The sequence below is a fragment of the Rhopilema esculentum genome, chromosome 20, assembly GCF_057945365.1.
Source record: "Rhopilema esculentum isolate cy_ngs chromosome 20, ASM5794536v1, whole genome shotgun sequence".
Taxonomy (NCBI): Eukaryota; Metazoa; Cnidaria; class Scyphozoa; order Rhizostomeae; family Rhizostomatidae; genus Rhopilema; species Rhopilema esculentum.
In genome coordinates this window covers 15,226,684-15,243,769 of record NC_142834.1, presented here as the reverse complement: position 1 = coordinate 15,243,769, position 17,086 = coordinate 15,226,684, and the positions used below count along the sequence as shown (strand labels likewise).

At 36.2% G+C, this 17,086-nt stretch overlaps 1 protein-coding gene across 6 annotated transcripts; it reads right to left on the bottom strand.

The window, feature by feature from the left end:
• Positions 1-2,784: 2,784 nt before the first annotated feature.
• LOC135687265 (protein PRRC1-A) lies at positions 2,785-16,844 on the bottom strand. 6 transcript variants are annotated; one of them, XM_089114331.1, is made up of 11 exons: positions 16,714-16,807; positions 11,612-11,674; positions 11,324-11,473; positions 10,388-10,611; positions 9,774-9,926; positions 7,155-7,235; positions 6,806-6,868; positions 6,490-6,544; positions 5,341-5,605; positions 4,485-4,705; positions 2,785-3,851 (listed from the first exon to the last, which is right to left on the bottom strand). In XM_089114331.1, exons 3-11 carry the CDS (start codon positions 11,355-11,357, stop codon positions 3,736-3,738), a joined length of 1,212 nt encoding a protein of 403 aa, XP_088970457.1. In that variant the 5' UTR covers positions 11,358-11,473; positions 11,612-11,674; positions 16,714-16,807; the 3' UTR covers positions 2,785-3,735. The 6 variants fall into 6 exon arrangements, with proteins under 6 accessions (XP_088970457.1, XP_088970455.1, XP_088970456.1 ...); XM_089114329.1 differs by lacking the exon at positions 11,612-11,674 and having other exon boundaries at positions 16,714-16,844; XM_089114330.1 differs by lacking the exons at positions 6,806-6,868; positions 11,612-11,674 and having other exon boundaries at positions 16,714-16,844.
• Positions 16,845-17,086: the final 242 nt, after the last annotated feature.

Sequence of the window (17,086 nt, the reverse complement as noted above, 5' to 3'; positions counted from 1 at the left end):
AATTTGTTCAGAAGTTAATCGATAACCGCTCCAAATATTTAATATTTATGATTTTATCAGCTTCCAAGATTTTGTTACCATTGCCGTTACGACAGTGCCGCTATTATTATCCGTGATATATATACGAACAGTTCGGTTTTGGACACTTTCTTCGATGCATTAGGATAAAAAAGTTAGGCCTGCGAAATTACCTCTCGTGGACGATTCAAAATAAAAAAATTCCGTTCACCCATAGTGATGACCTGCTCGCAGACTCGACTGTGCGATGACCTGTGTTTCTCACAAGGAGCTGAGCTGAATGTTCTCTTCATGAAACTTTAATTTATGCATGTGTGAAAGTTGATTTTCTGTGTAAAAAAGTAATTTTGAACGATGAAAATGGTCATGCTCTGCAAACGTAAGAGTGTTTTTAATACCTGTAATTTTAAGACGGTGTTGAATGCAGATAAGTTTTCAGCTTAGGAGCTGACAAAATAAGACTCCTCCCTTTGATGCAGCTAATTTCGACTCGAGATTGAGATGTGCTTCTTATAATTTTAATCTTACTTAATTGCAGCTTGTTGCTTTCTAAATACGATCCATAATAAACGTTCTTGAGACACCCTACAGTCAAGGGACGATTTAGGAAAAATAAATGTTTCCGGCCCGGCCATGCGATACAGAAAATCCCCTCACCAGCTCAAAACGATGTTAGTGGAAAAGCCTTGTTATTCAACACAGGGTTGCCAGATTTCAGGTCAATTTTTCAAATTTTGGCCTTTTTCAGAGTCAAGTTGCCAGGAAAATTTACTTCTGGCCTACTTCGTAAATTTGGTCTTTTTTGGCCTTTTTTAGCAGAAACTTTCAGGATTTTCTATCGCTTTACATAAACTTTTAACACTCTAAGGGGAAACCAAATTTTAAATGGAAAGAGTAATACTACAGTGTTTACCCTAACATCAAATATTAACAGCTAACCTAACTATTAGTGAAGAAATTTTTTAAAGCGAAAATTTCTCAGTTTCTTGTTTGAGTCTGGAAAATTATTGAAAATGCTCCTGTATTATGGGAGTATATACTATGTAAGCACAGTGTACATTTATAATTTACAAAAACCGCTCGACATTGCTTTTTATGGGCATTTTGGCCTGAGCTGGTCATCCGTCTGGCTTTTCTTTGTAAATTCCATCTGACAACTCTGAATTAACATTTTTTCAAGGGAGGAGTGGGGGGATGCCACTGAAAAAATACGAGTTTTAGCGTAAGCATTTTGTTGCCTATCTATGGCAGATGATTTCTAATGGACACATGATAGAAATAATACCGAAGCTATAAATAAAAAATAATACTCAAGCAATAACAGGTATCTCTAGCATGTTATGTTGTCAACAACAATATTGATAAGAAGGCATAAAAAACAATCGCTAATGCACAACAACTGTTTTACTGTCGTACCTCCTCTTCGATGCTCTGTACTGTTAGCTTAGCATACATGATTCTAATAGTTTACATATGGCATTATGAAGGCCTCGGGGGAGGGAAGGGGGCACCTTAACATGTTTGAAGGTAAGGGGACGTGCCATTGTTTAGGGGTACCTTTTTTCTGAAAAGTGCGGAATTATCGGTATCAGTTTTTGAAATTTGTGCAGAACTATGGGTACCATTTGTAGAAACATGCAGAATAATGGTTACCATTTTGGGGAAATATTGCAAAACTATTAGGAGGGAGATTTAGCATTAACAAAATGAATGTCCAGTTAGAAATTAAAATATGAAATATGTGTAATATTGAGATTTTACGGCATAGGACATGGTTGATGATTTTTTATGTGCTTTACAAATTTTATTTGCTCTGCAGAATTATGGGCATAGTTTTTGTCATGTTTGCGGAATTATGGGTCCTATTTTTTCAGACATTTTGGAAAGTATGGGTCCAAAATTTTAACCAAAATGGCACGTCCCCGTCAAAAATTAGGCATAGTTTACCCCACCACCTCCCAAAGATGCTGCAATCTTTAAGCAATAACTTAAAAAGTTCCTTTGGACAACATGTATCTTTTAGACAAACAGTCAGTCTTTATATTTACCAGTGGAAGGCCTACCATAAGTTGAGAAGAAAACTTTATTTTGATTAAATCTATTCCACTTGAAACAAGTACAGAGGCTTAAAATGATCTGAAAAAGAGAGCGAAAGGGACCAAGAGCAACTATTTTACAATGAGAAAACATTGCCTCAAGAAAAATATTAGGGAGACATGGTCTCCCAGCTCTTAATTGTATCGCATATTATGCAACGTTTTATTCACTATAATACGAAAACTTTTGATGCCTCGGATCCATCGTTAAAAAAACCGGCCTAACGTGGCAAAGCATTAGTAAAAAGTCAAGGGCGATGTGGAATACTCGAAAGATTAGTAAGCTTGATTAACAAAGTTTCAATATTTTTGTATTTGAATTAAATCTTCTTACATCTGCTAACCAAAACGCTACCTCTGCTGCATCAATTTTCTGTTGTTTCTTTAATTATTGAAAATTACTGGGAAATTTCGCCGTAAATTTAAGGCTCAAGAGCCTAGTTAACAATGTTGACAAACAGAAAGGGAGTTTGCTAGGGAGCACAACCAATCAATGGTATTAATTCGATGTTAAACTTCTGTTATTATCGTGGGTTGAATAAAGTTTTGCAGTTGGCATAGCGCAATTGCCAGTCCAATGCCGTTTCTAGGCAACATTCGACTAAAAAATGACTTTAGAATAGATATACACATTTAACAAAATTGCGATTCAGTAAACAATGTGTTAACTCTCAGAATAATTTTAAATGAAATGATACTAGGCAAATCTAAAAAAAGTAATGAATGAAAATGCACCAGATTTCATTATAAACTCAAATTTTGAATGTAAAATGGAAATAAATTTAACAGACAAATAGGCAGATATTAAAATAGCAAAGATGAAACAACTGAAGTGAAACATTTAAATGAAAGCTTAGAATTTAGAATATAAAATACAATTTTAATTTGTTAGCAGCCGTAAAATACGTTCAATAACAAAGAGGCAATCTGTTTACAGTGGCAATCTGCAGAACCAAGCAAAATGAATCCATTCACTTGAGAATCGTGACAAAATCAAAACCGTGGGGAATACACATTTCACCAAACTGTCACATTTCCCAGCTAGCTTTGGTCTTTAAATAACTGTTTCCCATGCAATAAAGCTTCGAGTCAAGAAATTTATATTTCAAAACGTCAGTTTCTGGTTATGAATTATTCAAGCAGTCTGGAAACTGAACAGATTTTCATTCAGAAATCATCATTATTTACAAGCAAAATCAGACCGCAAAGCATTCAAGTTTGAATTTCCCACAGACCGAAGATTCTTGGCAAGATTTTTCCAGAGAATCCCCTTAACAATGGACGTCACCAATTTCTATGCCCTCTGGTGGATAGGTCGAGTCCCATGGGGTCGGTATTTTGAGAGCAGGCTTTTCTGAATGCAAAAAACCTTACCTTTGGGGCCTATTTCCATATACCCGTGGGTCACCTGCTCTCTCCCAAATGGTCCCTCCTCTTATATCGAGTAGTATGAAATAATTTGGCAATGAAAGCGTAAAATATTTGCCTAATACACATCTTTACAAAATCGATTGCCATTTCTTTCCTAAAAGTTCGATATTATTACAAGTGTTTTGCATCTTACAAACAGCAAGTAAAAACCCAAGGCCTATCTCAATATTTATAAGTTGTATCTATGACGTCATTGCATGACAACAAACGATTCAACGTTAGTTACACTTGGGTTATCGAGTTCTCGTCTGTAATCCGCTGCTAGGCCTTGGGCGGCCATTGTAATAACAGTTTCCAGTTTAATTCCTAGAAGGAAGTAAAGCAGAACTGGTCATCAAAAAGGTTTAACTAGATTGATTACGATCTCGAAAACAGAACTACTTAGGGCTAAGCTTAATTTGGTTATCTTGGCAATTGGCTGGGCGTAAAGTCAAGATGGGTGCAAGGTTTTAAAATCGATACTATCGACAGTACGATAAAAGAAAATAGTAGAAGCGGTCCATTAAAAGCTGATCAGAAAGCAATTCACACCAAAGAATAAAAACATATCTTTAAATTTGCAAAAAAAGTTTGAGAATTCTGGCTGATAAAAAGTTTATTTGGGAATTCTGAGGAGAGTTTGGGGGGATTTTAGTAGGACTGAAGTTCTCACATGGTTCATCTGATTTTTTGCTCATATGGTTCACTGTAGAGATGTATTTTTAATTTCTGGGAAAGCCTCCAAGTTCAAGCCGAAAGAGGGCGTGGTAAAGCTAAAGGGAAAGAAGGGGCAAGAGGGGCAGAATCGATAGCAATAGGAAGAGGAATAGGGGCAAAGAGCGGGGTAGAAGAGGAAAGAAGGAAAGGTTAAAAGGGAGGTAGAGATAGGGAGCGAGAGTGATAGGATATTGAGCACTGAGTGGGTTCATTAAAAAGCAAGGGCTGGGGTTTTAAACCTACCTGTTAAGGTCGAACACCAGTCTTGGTCGTTGGCATATGGCTGATACAGCCTTACAGCTTCATCAATGTCAACATCTAGGCCATATTGGGCAACCTCTTGTGACGTTTTGTTGTATGCTATTGAAATACACTGGGACGGTATCTGAATGGGTTGTGAGAATGTTTGTAACTGGATTTGCTTCGAGCAGTCTCTGATGGCCAGGCAAAGCATGCAGGACCATCTGGTATGGGAAACAGAAAAATTCACCATCAAAGTTACTAATATCACAATACATCTAGCGATGATCTCAGTTTTTAAAATCGTTTTTATATAAAAGCAAGTAATGCTCTATTGTGAACTTTCCTTAAGCCCAGATACTTCTTCAATGTATGGCAGGGTTGTTGCTTCAGCCACCCATACCTCTATAACAAGAGGGAAACAACAACAAACCAAGGGTACATTTATAAAACCAGAAAAACAGTCCTATAATTTGGCCAAAAAGTATTAACAAACCGATACTCAGGTTAAAAAATCAACAAAGAGACACTTATCATATTGAATTCAAGCAAAAATGATGACTTCCAAGATGCAAACTTCTAGTCATCTTATTTCATGCAAAGAGGAACCCTTTTTAGAAGAAGCCCAGAAATGTGACAAAAATTTGTTGCATGACAGTCTATTCAATTAAATAACCCAGAAATCTAGCCTCCAACTCCTAAATGTGAGAAGTTTCCTTAGTTAGGATTAGAAAGATATTGCATGGCAAGTATTCTGTCACTGATGTGCTACTTCAAGGGCTAGCTTAGATATTTATATCTGATTGGATTACATCCACAAAACAAACCAACATTGCATTTCTGTATTAATGACACTAACCTGCCCTGCTGAAGCTCTGTCAAAAATGGTTGAATTGCCACATGGACATAAGGCTGGTTGAATTTGAAATCTATAGCAGTAACTGCATCTAGCTTTTCAGTGACAGACTTTATTGCTAAATCAAAGCCAATGGGAAGTCTTGCATAGGAATGCTGCACGCCATGACCTTTGGCAGCTGTGTGTCCAAACACATTTTTAAAGCCTTGGCGAATAGCCTGCATAATATTGCTGTCTTGCGATCCTATGGCCAGGTGAACGACTGGATCTGCAAAAAGAAAAGTGCATCATGTATTAAAATAATCTTTGAGGGTTCAGTCGTACAAAGACATTAACAAGGATTTCCTCAGTGGGCTCTCTCCTAGCAAAAGGATAATTTGTTTATGTAAATAACCTTTTCAATGCCAAATTCGTGTGATACAATGTACTTGCTTGTGAGTCCAAAGGGGGTCATCACCTCCCCATATACCCCTGCGTAATGGCCTATCATTACCTACTTCAATTTAGATTTGCTACTCTATGCTTAATTTTACAGTCTGCAAGATACATCCCTTAATAAAACTTCCCAAGATGAAAATGATATAGAGAACCAATTTATATAAGACAAGCTATGGTAGCCATTTTAAATGAGTAAAACAAAACTTTTAAAAATTTAACAAAACTTGAAACCCCAAGGGCAGCCTGCAAAAGCTTTTTCTACTATTATACTACAGGTTCCTCTAATATACATTGTTGATAAAGAGTTTGCTGAGGTTTGAAAAGCCCCCACAGCCCCAATTTTTCACTGTGACCCCCACCCTTGAATGAGCCTCTACGAGCTGAGGTATTGCCCCACAGCAACAGGTTTACCCTAATATATCTACATTTTTAAGCATACTGACCAGCCTTAAAAACGAAATAAAATTTACCCTGGTACAATTTTGCTTGCTGGCAAACAAGCTCCACCTTTGCATAAATCCTCTTCAATAATAAGCCCCCTCAAATAAGCCCCCATTTCAAAATATTTCTTGCAAAATAAACCCCTTGGCTTGTTTGAGAACTTATGGTAAAAGGCAGTTGGGGAATGTCCAAAATATATCAATAGAACAATTTTTATTAAAGTTTTACCAGAAATTCACAACATGACTCTAAAATCTATTGTATTATACTTACTGAGGTACTCTTCCATGCCTGGGTCTAAAGTTGTTAAAACTGTATCAGTTGCATTCTAGAAAATAAATATAAACGCAATGTATTGGTGGATGATACTTAAAATAATAATTGAGCATCAAGGTTGCTTGACATAAATTGTGACTTACGTATTTTCAGGGAGATGTTGGTTTTAATGATTGTGTTATGTAGGAGCAAGAAAAATGTGATGTATTTGGTGAAATGTGTAAGGAAGTTAATGCGTGGGCTAAGCAAGTGATATGTGAAATAATTTTGAGAAGATGGAATTAATGTGATTGTGTGATGATTGTTGAATTACCTTTGATAAACGAACTTTTGTGGCTCCATCTATTACTGTGGTACCAACCCATTCTAAAGTGCACTGAGGAGAAAAGGTTCAGGGGTTCAAAACCAATGTTTCTACTTAAACAGCCCTAGGTAGCATGAGGTTATTGGTACCAAATACCAAATGTATAATGGTACCAAATAGATTTGTGTATAATTTATCATTCTAAGCAAGTTTTGAGACTATGAAATTGTCATAATTTGAATGGAGTCAGTGGAAAAAATGAATGGCACTTGTGCGGTAAAAATGCAATGTGGGTTCTCTGGTGAATGCATTAATTCAAATGGTTACAATTAAAATACACTTTGACAACATCTGTTACCTCAATCTTTGATTTTCTTTTAGATTTTTTGGTGGCTTTTTTCTCTACACCTTTTGCTTTCAAAGACTTCCTTTTTGTAACCTAAATAAAAAATCAGATTAAAAAATATATTCTTACTTTTGTCTTCTGCAAAATCTGTTTGCCAAGTCTTTGGGCCTCCTCTCCCCATGGTTGATTTTTGACCCATTCCCAAAAACCCGGGTCATGTGCATTGCTGTAGGTCATGGCTTGTTGGTTTGAATAGCTCAATGGCTGAATGCTCCCATAATCATAGGCATTGATATCACTTTGATTCGCTCCCTGGTATACACCATATGAGTTTTGCATATTATAAGGGTTTGGTGTAGCATCTTGTTGACTAAAATTTGTCTGTGGTGTGTTGGAAGCGCTTATGTTGTATGTGGGCACTGCATCAGGTGTGAATATATTGACTTGATTGGGCTGTGTTGAGCGTGGACTCCCATACAGATCAGGAACAAATAGTTCCCCTGCAGGACGAGCAACTTGCTTTGGTACATGACTTTGATACAGCCTAGCAGGGGGTTGCTGTACAGACTGGCCGTTTCTCTGAGGCTGTTCATATTGCGGAATCACACTGGCAATTGGCGCAGTATACATGTAGCTATTACCTACATTAGCAATGTTTTGGCATGTGGCAATAGTGGCTCGATTTTGAGACATGTCTACATTTTCTGGTCTGTTCATTATTGGATCATTCTGATTTGGTGATGGATAATTTTGATTCTGTGGTGCAAAGTTTTGAGGATTATATAGCATAGGAGTCTGTCCTTGGTTAAAAGTACCAGGTATTTTGTGATCTGGATTTTGAAAACCTGGCATATGTGTTTGCCCTGGTAAAGGTGTGCTGTTACTTGTTGTATTTCCAGGGGGGCTGTAGATAGCTGGAGCGGATTGAGTATTGGGAAAGGATCCTGTCAAGTCAGCAGCTTGCCCATTTTTGCTAGCAGTGCCTTGATTTGTGAAATGACTCATTGCAGGAATACCAGGAACTGATCCTCCAGTGAAATCAGGTATACTGTTATTGTCTTTAACAGTCAAATCTTGCAATGACTCACCCAGCAAACCCATGGCATTCGAACCATCGTCCTTACGCTGTGCTTCAAAGTTAGGTACTTTACTAGGAGCAACTGGGAATGGATCCGATTTTTTATCATTCGCAAACAAATCATGGGAGTCACCAGTACTGCTAAAAAGAGCAGATGCTGTTGGCAAGCTGTTTTGCTTTGAATTTGACGAAAGAAAACCATCGCTCTCTGCGGACTCACCAAACAGTTCTTTAATCGTATTGGGACCACTTGCTGATTCCTGATTTCCATCTAGACCTTGGCCATTCCCATCCAAGCAGTCCTTCTCTGCGTTTACATTTTCTTTTGTCATTTTCTCGCTTTCTAATTCAATTTTATTTGAAATAACTTCTTTTTCTACTCCAACAATGTCAGCTGAGTCGTTCTGTTGCTCAGTAAAATCCGCGGGCTTCGTCGTTCCTGCAAGCAGTAAAGTAGGCCTAGACCCGTCGGTGCTAAGAGACACGTCCACGTCAGCCATGCCTTCTGGAGTAGGTGGCAAATCAAATCCATCCTCTTCTTCCATCATATTGATAAAATTGTTCGTTTCCAAGGAACGATATCCTTTCGCGAAAAAACGTATAACTTGTTTTATTGTGTTTGACGAATGGGAAATTCAAGATGCCTTGTGGCCTTGTAAACATATATTCCAAAACGTGGCACGAAAACGAGAAACAATGTCCTCACAATGGATTTTGCAGCCTCGATGAGATTTTGGCGCCAAATTTGAATATTTCCAAGGTAAAGCCTACTTTTCTAAGCTGATTCGATAAACAGCGGTCTTTAAACAGTAACAAGATCAAATATATTTTATAGATACGATAGGTTATATCAAAATGTTTTTTCTAAACATCTAACAATAGACTCAAAAACAACATTACCTAAAAATCAATAAAGATAAACATATCAAAAAATCATATTGAGATTAAAAATTTGCTACAAAAATATCTTACCCCTAAATTCTTTCTCTAAAAAGACTGAAGGATTCTCGATAAGTTCTATAAAATATTTTCCCTCTGTAATGGCCCAAAAAATGGCCGCAGTTGGCACAAGTTTACATAATCTCAGTTCTCTGCAAGATCGACTGCATATTTCATCTAAACTCAATGATAAAATGTTGGCAGAGGGGATAAAATTTGGCGTGGTATTTTGTGAGTTGTGATTCCTTGATTTTGAAACTTTTTTCAAATTGCCAAAAGTTAGTCATGGGTGGTCTCTGATGGTAAAATTTTTGGTAAGTTAGAGTTTTCTGTTGGTAAAAGGGTATTTTCTGACAGTAATGGTGCGACAGAATATGCCCCCCCTACTCCCACAGCTTAGTATCCTGCACATACACTGTTAAAGCATGTCAGAGTATCACTTTGGTAATAACAAAAGCATTGAAAAATTCTTATATTATCGAAAATACAGACGAAAATATACTCCACATATGTCATATATTGGACAGCTGTTTGAAATCTGGTTCAGAAGAAAAGAAGTTCAAAGAATAATAGACAAATGATTAAAACTTGTAAATGTTAATCATGAAACTAACCTTTCGTTTTGATACAGGATGTGTCTTATGTTCAGATGCAGCTGGGATAGTAATGTAAATTTTTCGACAATATTTTACATCAACTGAGGCTGACAGCAATCTTCTTAATCGCTTAGAAGCATCACATCGCCTAAACATGGTGTCCATGGGAATCTGTTGAAAAATATTTCCATAAGTTGCAAGATAAATATTGTTCACAAACACGCTTCTTATAACAGCATTATTAAGGGTGGAAATAATCTGTTTTCAAAAACGCCAGCTAAAATATATGCAATTCTGCTATCAAGCCACGCTTGCTTGTAAGATGTAAGATGAAAATCATGGGTACATTTCAATCTTTTACTTCATTCAAGGCAATTTTCAATCTGTTTCGATGAAATTTCTCTTTAACACTCGTAAAAATCAAGTAAAAATTGGGGGAGGGAGGGGGCTAAATTTTGCATTATGCATTATGTATTGGACGAAACTGAAATTTTTGTGGCATAGAATATTTCCTTCATAATCAAGTTGAAATCATGAGGCAGTTCCTTGTGATCAAAATGTGGGCCTTGACTTTGTTATGCATAAGAGGAAAGTATTTTGTAAACTGAAAGTAGCAATGACACTACTTGCACCTTCATGTCTGGAAATTCAACAATTTCTCTCATTACAACTCTAGCTGGACATTGACTCTTTTTGGTAGATCTGCGGCCTTTGATTGGATCATCAAGGTACTTCAATCTCCTGTCCATACCAAATTCACATTCAAAAACCTTTTTACCAACAATATAAAAAGGAATTCCACTGAATGGTATGATGTTTGTATTCCATATCAATTTATGTTTTTTCTTTAGAAAATCTGAAAATACAATTTTTGATCCATAATAGTTCTCAACAAATTGCACATTCTTCGCTAAAGATGAAATAATTCACAAATAATTTAGTACAATTATAAACTATGTACAGATTTTGAATTTTACAAGGTAAAGCACTGCAAGGAGCCAATAATAAGCGATTGGATCATACTTTCTAATTTGGGTCAAGTCATCAACTAACTGTACATTGTTGGCAGTGACAGTAAGGACTAAAAACAAATTTTTGCCAACAAAAGGAACAGATTAACTTAATATGCACCCCTCGATGACACCACAATTGATAATAGAGGTAAATTAAATAGATCTGAAGTTTTGAATTTAGTTATACAGATTTGAGGGGATTTGAGGTGTTGAAAATCAGCACTGCCAAAGGGCTACCCTCTTTAAACACCCTTCACAGCAGATATGAAATGAGTTAAAGGAAATTTACTAAAAATCACATAGAACAATGATGAAATCTGAATTTCCTAAAAATAGGATTTGACAGCATATTGAAGAAACAGGATCTACATAACAGCAAAAAAGACAAAAGTAACCTAAGGCAAAGTATTTCTATAACTATTTACTTTATAGGGTCGTAATGTATATTAGCTGAGGAGTAACAGTGGATTGTACTTAGGATTCATTACAAATAATGAAATTTGAACTGATAAAGAATTAAATGATGTTAGATATCATGGCTACCAAATAACAAACCTGTGCTTCCAAAGTTGGACGAGCAGTAATACATTGCAAAACGTATGCTGGACTCTCTTTCATGCTCTCTCAGTAGGCCCAGTGCTTCTTCACAAGTGGAAGCTTTCAACACCTTGCCATCTCCAGTGTCACAGCTCAACTGATTTTCATCTAGTGATAGAAACCAAAGTCAGTTTAAACTGGGATTTTACACATTTTGATGCTAAGGGCTCTGATATAAGATGAAGCTGACAATTTTGATCAATTTATTCATCAAAAAACAGATGAGCTTATCAAAATCAATGTTACCTCCTTCAAAGGTAGGACTTTTCAGCTGTCAGTCAGCCACTTTTTTCAGATGAAAAGTAGATTCTATTGTGTAAAGAATCAGAAGAAATGTCTTGAGATCTTCCTCTTCTTCAAGATTATGCTAGCAATATACTACAAAGCCTAAATGAAATTGCTTATAGATTTACACTAGTGATGGGCTTATAAGGGAATCAGAAGGCCAGAGCCTCAAGCAAATTATTTTTTGAGGGGCGAGGGGCCTTGGCCCCCAAAAAACTTAAGTTGCATAAGCAAAATACTTCTACTTTGTAAATATGCCTGTTGTTACACTTATTTGTCAGGGCTGGCTCCCCAAACAAAAAGCCATACCTCGGTCTTTGGCCAAGCGATTGTTTATACAAACAAGAGGACAAAAGTCTATTGGTTTTAACAATGGAAGGTCACTAGGGTGGGAGGGACTGTCTCCTAGCTGGTGTGTTTAAAAAAGTCCCTGGCAGCTGGTCAATTCCATCAGATATCTCTTAAGCAGAAAATACAAAACTTTATATGATCATGATTACACCATGAAGTTTACGTCTGAGATATCTGGCGTGCACTAACAATTTCAATAGTACTCCTCTTGTTTATTGGCATATATCAGTGTGGGCTTTACATGGATTCAACTATGGGATTACATAAATTATGAAGGTGCTCTTAATATTGCATATATGGGTCATTCTATCCCCATTTACTGAGGCCATGTCACCCACCATGTCAGATTTTGCTAATTTTCATATATTATGTGCCAATTATGTGTTTTGCATTTTCATACAAAGGAAAAACCTAATTCTAATATCTGAAAAAGAAAATGACCAGTACATTACAAAATGAACTTTTTTAAATAAATTCAGCTACGAGGGATCCAAAAATGACATCAAAAAGAATGTTTGACAGATCTGAAAGATTCTATTTATAGAAAGACCAGCAGGGGTTGAAAAATGGAAAGATGCCAAAAGGACAATGGTGTCAAATCTCATTTTGGAATTTCATGATATTTGACAAGTAGCACCAATATGAGTTTTTGCAGTTAGATTAGAAGTACATTGAAGTACGAAAATATAAAATTTGACCTGGTGTCTCCTCTTGTTCAAGAGCTTTAAGCAGCTAAAGTTAACTGAAAATATTGTCGAATTTCTTAAGCAGAAGTTCATTTTTTAATGTAATAATGTTTGTGGACAGAAAACAAGCAATATTTGAAGTTTAATCAATTCATTCTGTGTACACCATAAGGAAAGCATTCATTTAAATTGAATACTTGTTATCTATCACTTTTTACAGTGGATAATGTACAGTTGACCACAACCACTTAAGGGTGTGGCAAAATGAACATAATGGAAATGCTATATCAAGAAATTTTCAGACTTGCAAAAAAAGAAATATTGAAGCCACAAGAAAGCAAAAGCACAAAATCTTCTAGACAGTGTTGAAGGTAAAAAGTTGGTAGTAAAAGGTAAAACATTTCAGTCCAAGTTAATTTTCTCTTGAATACAAAAATATACCAAATTGTTATTTTTTCAAAATTGTTCAAGTTCTTATTGGCTCATTTTCGTCAGAAAAAATAATGTCTTACAGGCTCTTTATTATTTCATTGATTTTCAAGAGATCTTTCTCTGCAATTTTACATTGTAGCCCAGTTGCTGTGAAGGGTGTTTCAATGATGGCAGCAATATTCGTTGAAGGGACAAAGCAGGTATAATCTTGCAGAGGCCAACTGTATGACATGGATGAGAAGTGTGGGTGAATGAATTTGACTTTAGAATCTTTGTTTCCTTCATCTGCAAGGCCAATTTAAAGTTGAACATCATAGGACAAAACAACAAATATGGCTGGCTTTGGCTATACATTTGGTCTCGTTTTTGGTTTGTCTTTTCCTAAGACCAAATCAAGTTGCAATGCACAAGTCTTGTCTACAGATACTCGCTTGGCTCCTATCAGCTCATCTGACAATGACTTAAAATGATGGAAGCTTCTAGTTCCTGGTAGCGTGTTTGAACTTTCGAATCGTGGCTTCAGGAAACTTCTTGTGGTTTCAATTTGGTCAACGGAATGAAAAACGGCCTGTATGTTTGTTACTTGCTCCTTGCAATATTATGTACAATTGTTGTGTCATTCATATTTGATTAGCCAGAGTCACTGGAGACTTGTTCTTGTGGCTGATCCTTTTGTTGTCCCTCCTATACCATTGTAAAGTGACTTGCAGTGGCTTCTTACAAAAAAGGACAAACTGCATTTTATGCCAAAACCTTTCGAGTGATTGCAAACATCTAAAAATTGCTTTTATATTTGGCTGCACACCCGTCGGAAAAATGAAATATTTTGTTAATACTGGCAGGTAAACTCTGTTTTATAACACTTATCGTTTCCTTCATAACATCGTACATGAAATTAGTGTCACGGTTTAAATCATCTGATGTATAGCATAATGATTTTTCTGAATGAATACTGTTGGAAGCAAGGGGTATGAAGCAAGATTGCTGGTTCCAATGATAAGACTTGACCTTGTCCTCAATTACGAATTTATAGTTCTCTGCAAAATCCAGAAGAACAACAGCTTCATCATCCTTCAAATTCTCTTTACAATGTTTCAAGTACTTGAGCTTTCGCTATAAAAGAGTGAGATGTAAGTTCATTTAATTCTTCAGCAGAATGAACTCATTTAAAGAACTCATAGAATGAACTTATCAAAGTTTAGTAGTTGATAGAATTCATTTGTTTCTTCAACAAATTCTGGCAAAATTTGTTCATTGATGTAGTCCTCCAAATTGGATCTAGGCAGGTGAGATAACTGATGATGATCTTTTTCCAAATTAACAGCGCCAAGGAACAGTGTAATGTTTTGATGGATTGGGCAAACACACACTGATTTTGTCCCTGGAGATCCAGCCAAACACACCATTTAGGTCGTAAGGAACAAAATCTAGAAAGCCCTACTTTTTTCCAGGATTTTGTGTATGGAATGCTGAATAAAGCTCCTTCAAATCACAAAGAAGAAGCCTTTTTTGCATTTGGATGTTACTTCTTACGCTCATAAAATCCTTTTTGCCTGGCATCTGTCTGTTGTATTCATGGTGCGAAAAAAATTAGCTACCAATTTTTGCATATCATCTGGTAGAGCCTTCTTTTTTCTCGGGTTGGTACCTCTGGAATACCTATCTGGAGGGCAATGTCATATACTTGTCTTTCCATATACTCTGTTACAGCAAACTTCTCCATCATATCTTGGACAGACTATGATGGTGGGGCAAGCGTAAGAATTTGAATTCTCTTATTTATTTTCTGAAATTGGTATTTTCTCCTCCATTAAACTGATTATTTTGTCCAAATCTTTTGCCTTTTTCAGCCTCAAAGTAATGGCTTTTAACTTCTTCACTGTCCATCCATCTTCACTGTCCTTCCATCTGATCAGGCACGACATTGAAAGTTTCTGCAACGATGTTTAAGATTTTTCATTGCTTTAGTTAATTTGTTTTTTTACTTGGTTGAGCTTGCATTTGCCATAAGAAGCTCTTGAATGCTTCAGAACAGAATGAAGAGCTAAGTCAAGATCTTCTATCTGTTGTTTCCAAGCTCTTTCATGATAGCATACATCTACATCATCATCATCATCATCATTCCCTTTTGAGGCTTATCACAATCCTTCAAACATCTCCCCATGACATGTTGGGCATAAATTTTGTCCAGGTATCACGTAAATATTGATTTTATGATTTCATTTGCAACAGTGCTGAATAGTTTAGTAATTATGTTCTAATATTTTAACATAATTTATCCATTAAAAAGATACAATTACTGATAATACACTAGGGTATCAAAAGTATTGCACCACCTCGAAGGAGGAGAAATGGGGCAAGAATGATCGAAAGCTACTGTTATGCAAATTAATTCTGTTTTTAAGTGGCGAATGACAATTGGTTTAAAGCAAAACAACAACCAATCAAAACATCAATCTATTCAGAAGATTTGTTTAAAAAATAACAGTAGTAAACGTCCTTTAACAGTTTCAAATTTCAATATTTTGACGGGTAGCCGCAAACTTTTGAAACCGCAAAAAGCCTCCTTGAAAAGGATCCACATATTTGGTCAACATATTCTTGTGGAATTTCGCCAAAGGCCTGGAAACCTCTTACAATTAATGATTTTCTGGTTTTTGGACCACCATTTAGATCATGGTTTGTAACTTTTTTTATGTGAAGTCAAACTTTTGATGTTAAAAATTGGACTTTACTTTGACCATTTCAAAGCTTTAATTTATTTTGTTTGAAAATAATTCTTTGTAAAAATGGTTTCCCTTTACTCAGGTAAATTTTTCATTTGAAATTTTTCAAAACACTCATTATATTTTCTGTGGACGGATTTTAAGCTGCAAAATTATGCCCAGTTTCGAGTTTCATGTCTTTTACTGCCCCTAGGTGCAAACAAATTCGTTCCCCTCTAACATCAATTTATTTTTGGTTGCCCACTTCTCGGTTTCTTTACTAATGTAACACTCTCGAGAAATCTTGTTTAATTTCCCACCGCTGTTGTGTGGCTGCATCTATCTTGGTCAAAATTTTTTTGAACAATGAAGACCACTTCCCAATAAATATTTCATAGCGACTCGCCTCTCATTTGACAATTTTTCTTCCTTAGGCATGGTCTACATTTTTACAAACCAAAATTTCTTTGCGTCATTTAAACATTTCTAACTAAGTTTTCTATGGCGTCAGCAAAATTTGCAACTTTTTCCCGCCGAAATTTGGTACAAAATACGCTTATTTCACCCAGTTCTTGCATTCAAATGTTTTGTACTGCCAAAAAGTTTATAAAAAGTGCCGCCATTTTGAACAAGATGGTGCAATACTTTTGATTCCCTAGTGTATATAATAAGTGACTCTTGTAAATAAACTTCCGATAACAACAAACATTTTTGCAAGACAACAAAACTGTTAAGCAATAGAAAATTAGGCTAGGATAACTGCTAAAATTTAGTTTACTTCGAACTGACATATTCTACGATTTCTAGTATAATAAAAACATATAAATTATAAAAAGGCTAATCACCAATAAGATAAATTCAATATCATCAACGTGCAGAGAAAATCTACCTATACTTTCTGTATCGTTTCCAGCTTCTTTCATGATTTCAGTCAATGTTTTTCGGCTACATTATTTCCTTTCCGAGCCACTGATCCAAACTCCGACGCCATGTTTTCATCCCAAAACGAGGTTCCGGGAAGGCCCTATTGCAGACGAGGCTACGCCCAAGCTTCACTTTTACAATATCTCTTTCCCTTCTTGTTCAGTTTTTCTGCCTTGTCCTAGCCCCTGCTAAAGCCTCGTGCACTCACCAGACCTGTCAACTCTCCCGGTCTTGCCGAGAGACTCCAGGTTTTGCTTGCTTTCTCCCGGTCTCCCGGTTTTTTATGATTTTCTCCCTGTTTTTTCTTGTCTTTCAGCAGAGGTTTTCTTTTTAAAAAA

Excerpts from the sequence above, each read along its gene's own strand:
- LOC135687265 (XM_065203782.2), bottom strand. The coding sequence starts at position 8,768 with ATGATGGAAGAAGAGGATGGATTTGATTTGCCACCTACTCCAGAAGGC. Across the intron at positions 6,545-6,805 it reads CAAAAGTTCGTTTATCAAAG|AATGCAACTGATACAGTTTT; the intron begins GTAATTCAACAA and ends TTTATTTTCTAG. Across the intron at positions 3,852-4,484 it reads CTGGTGTTCGACCTTAACAG|GAATTAAACTGGAAACTGTT; the intron begins GTAGGTTTAAAA and ends ACTTCCTTCTAG.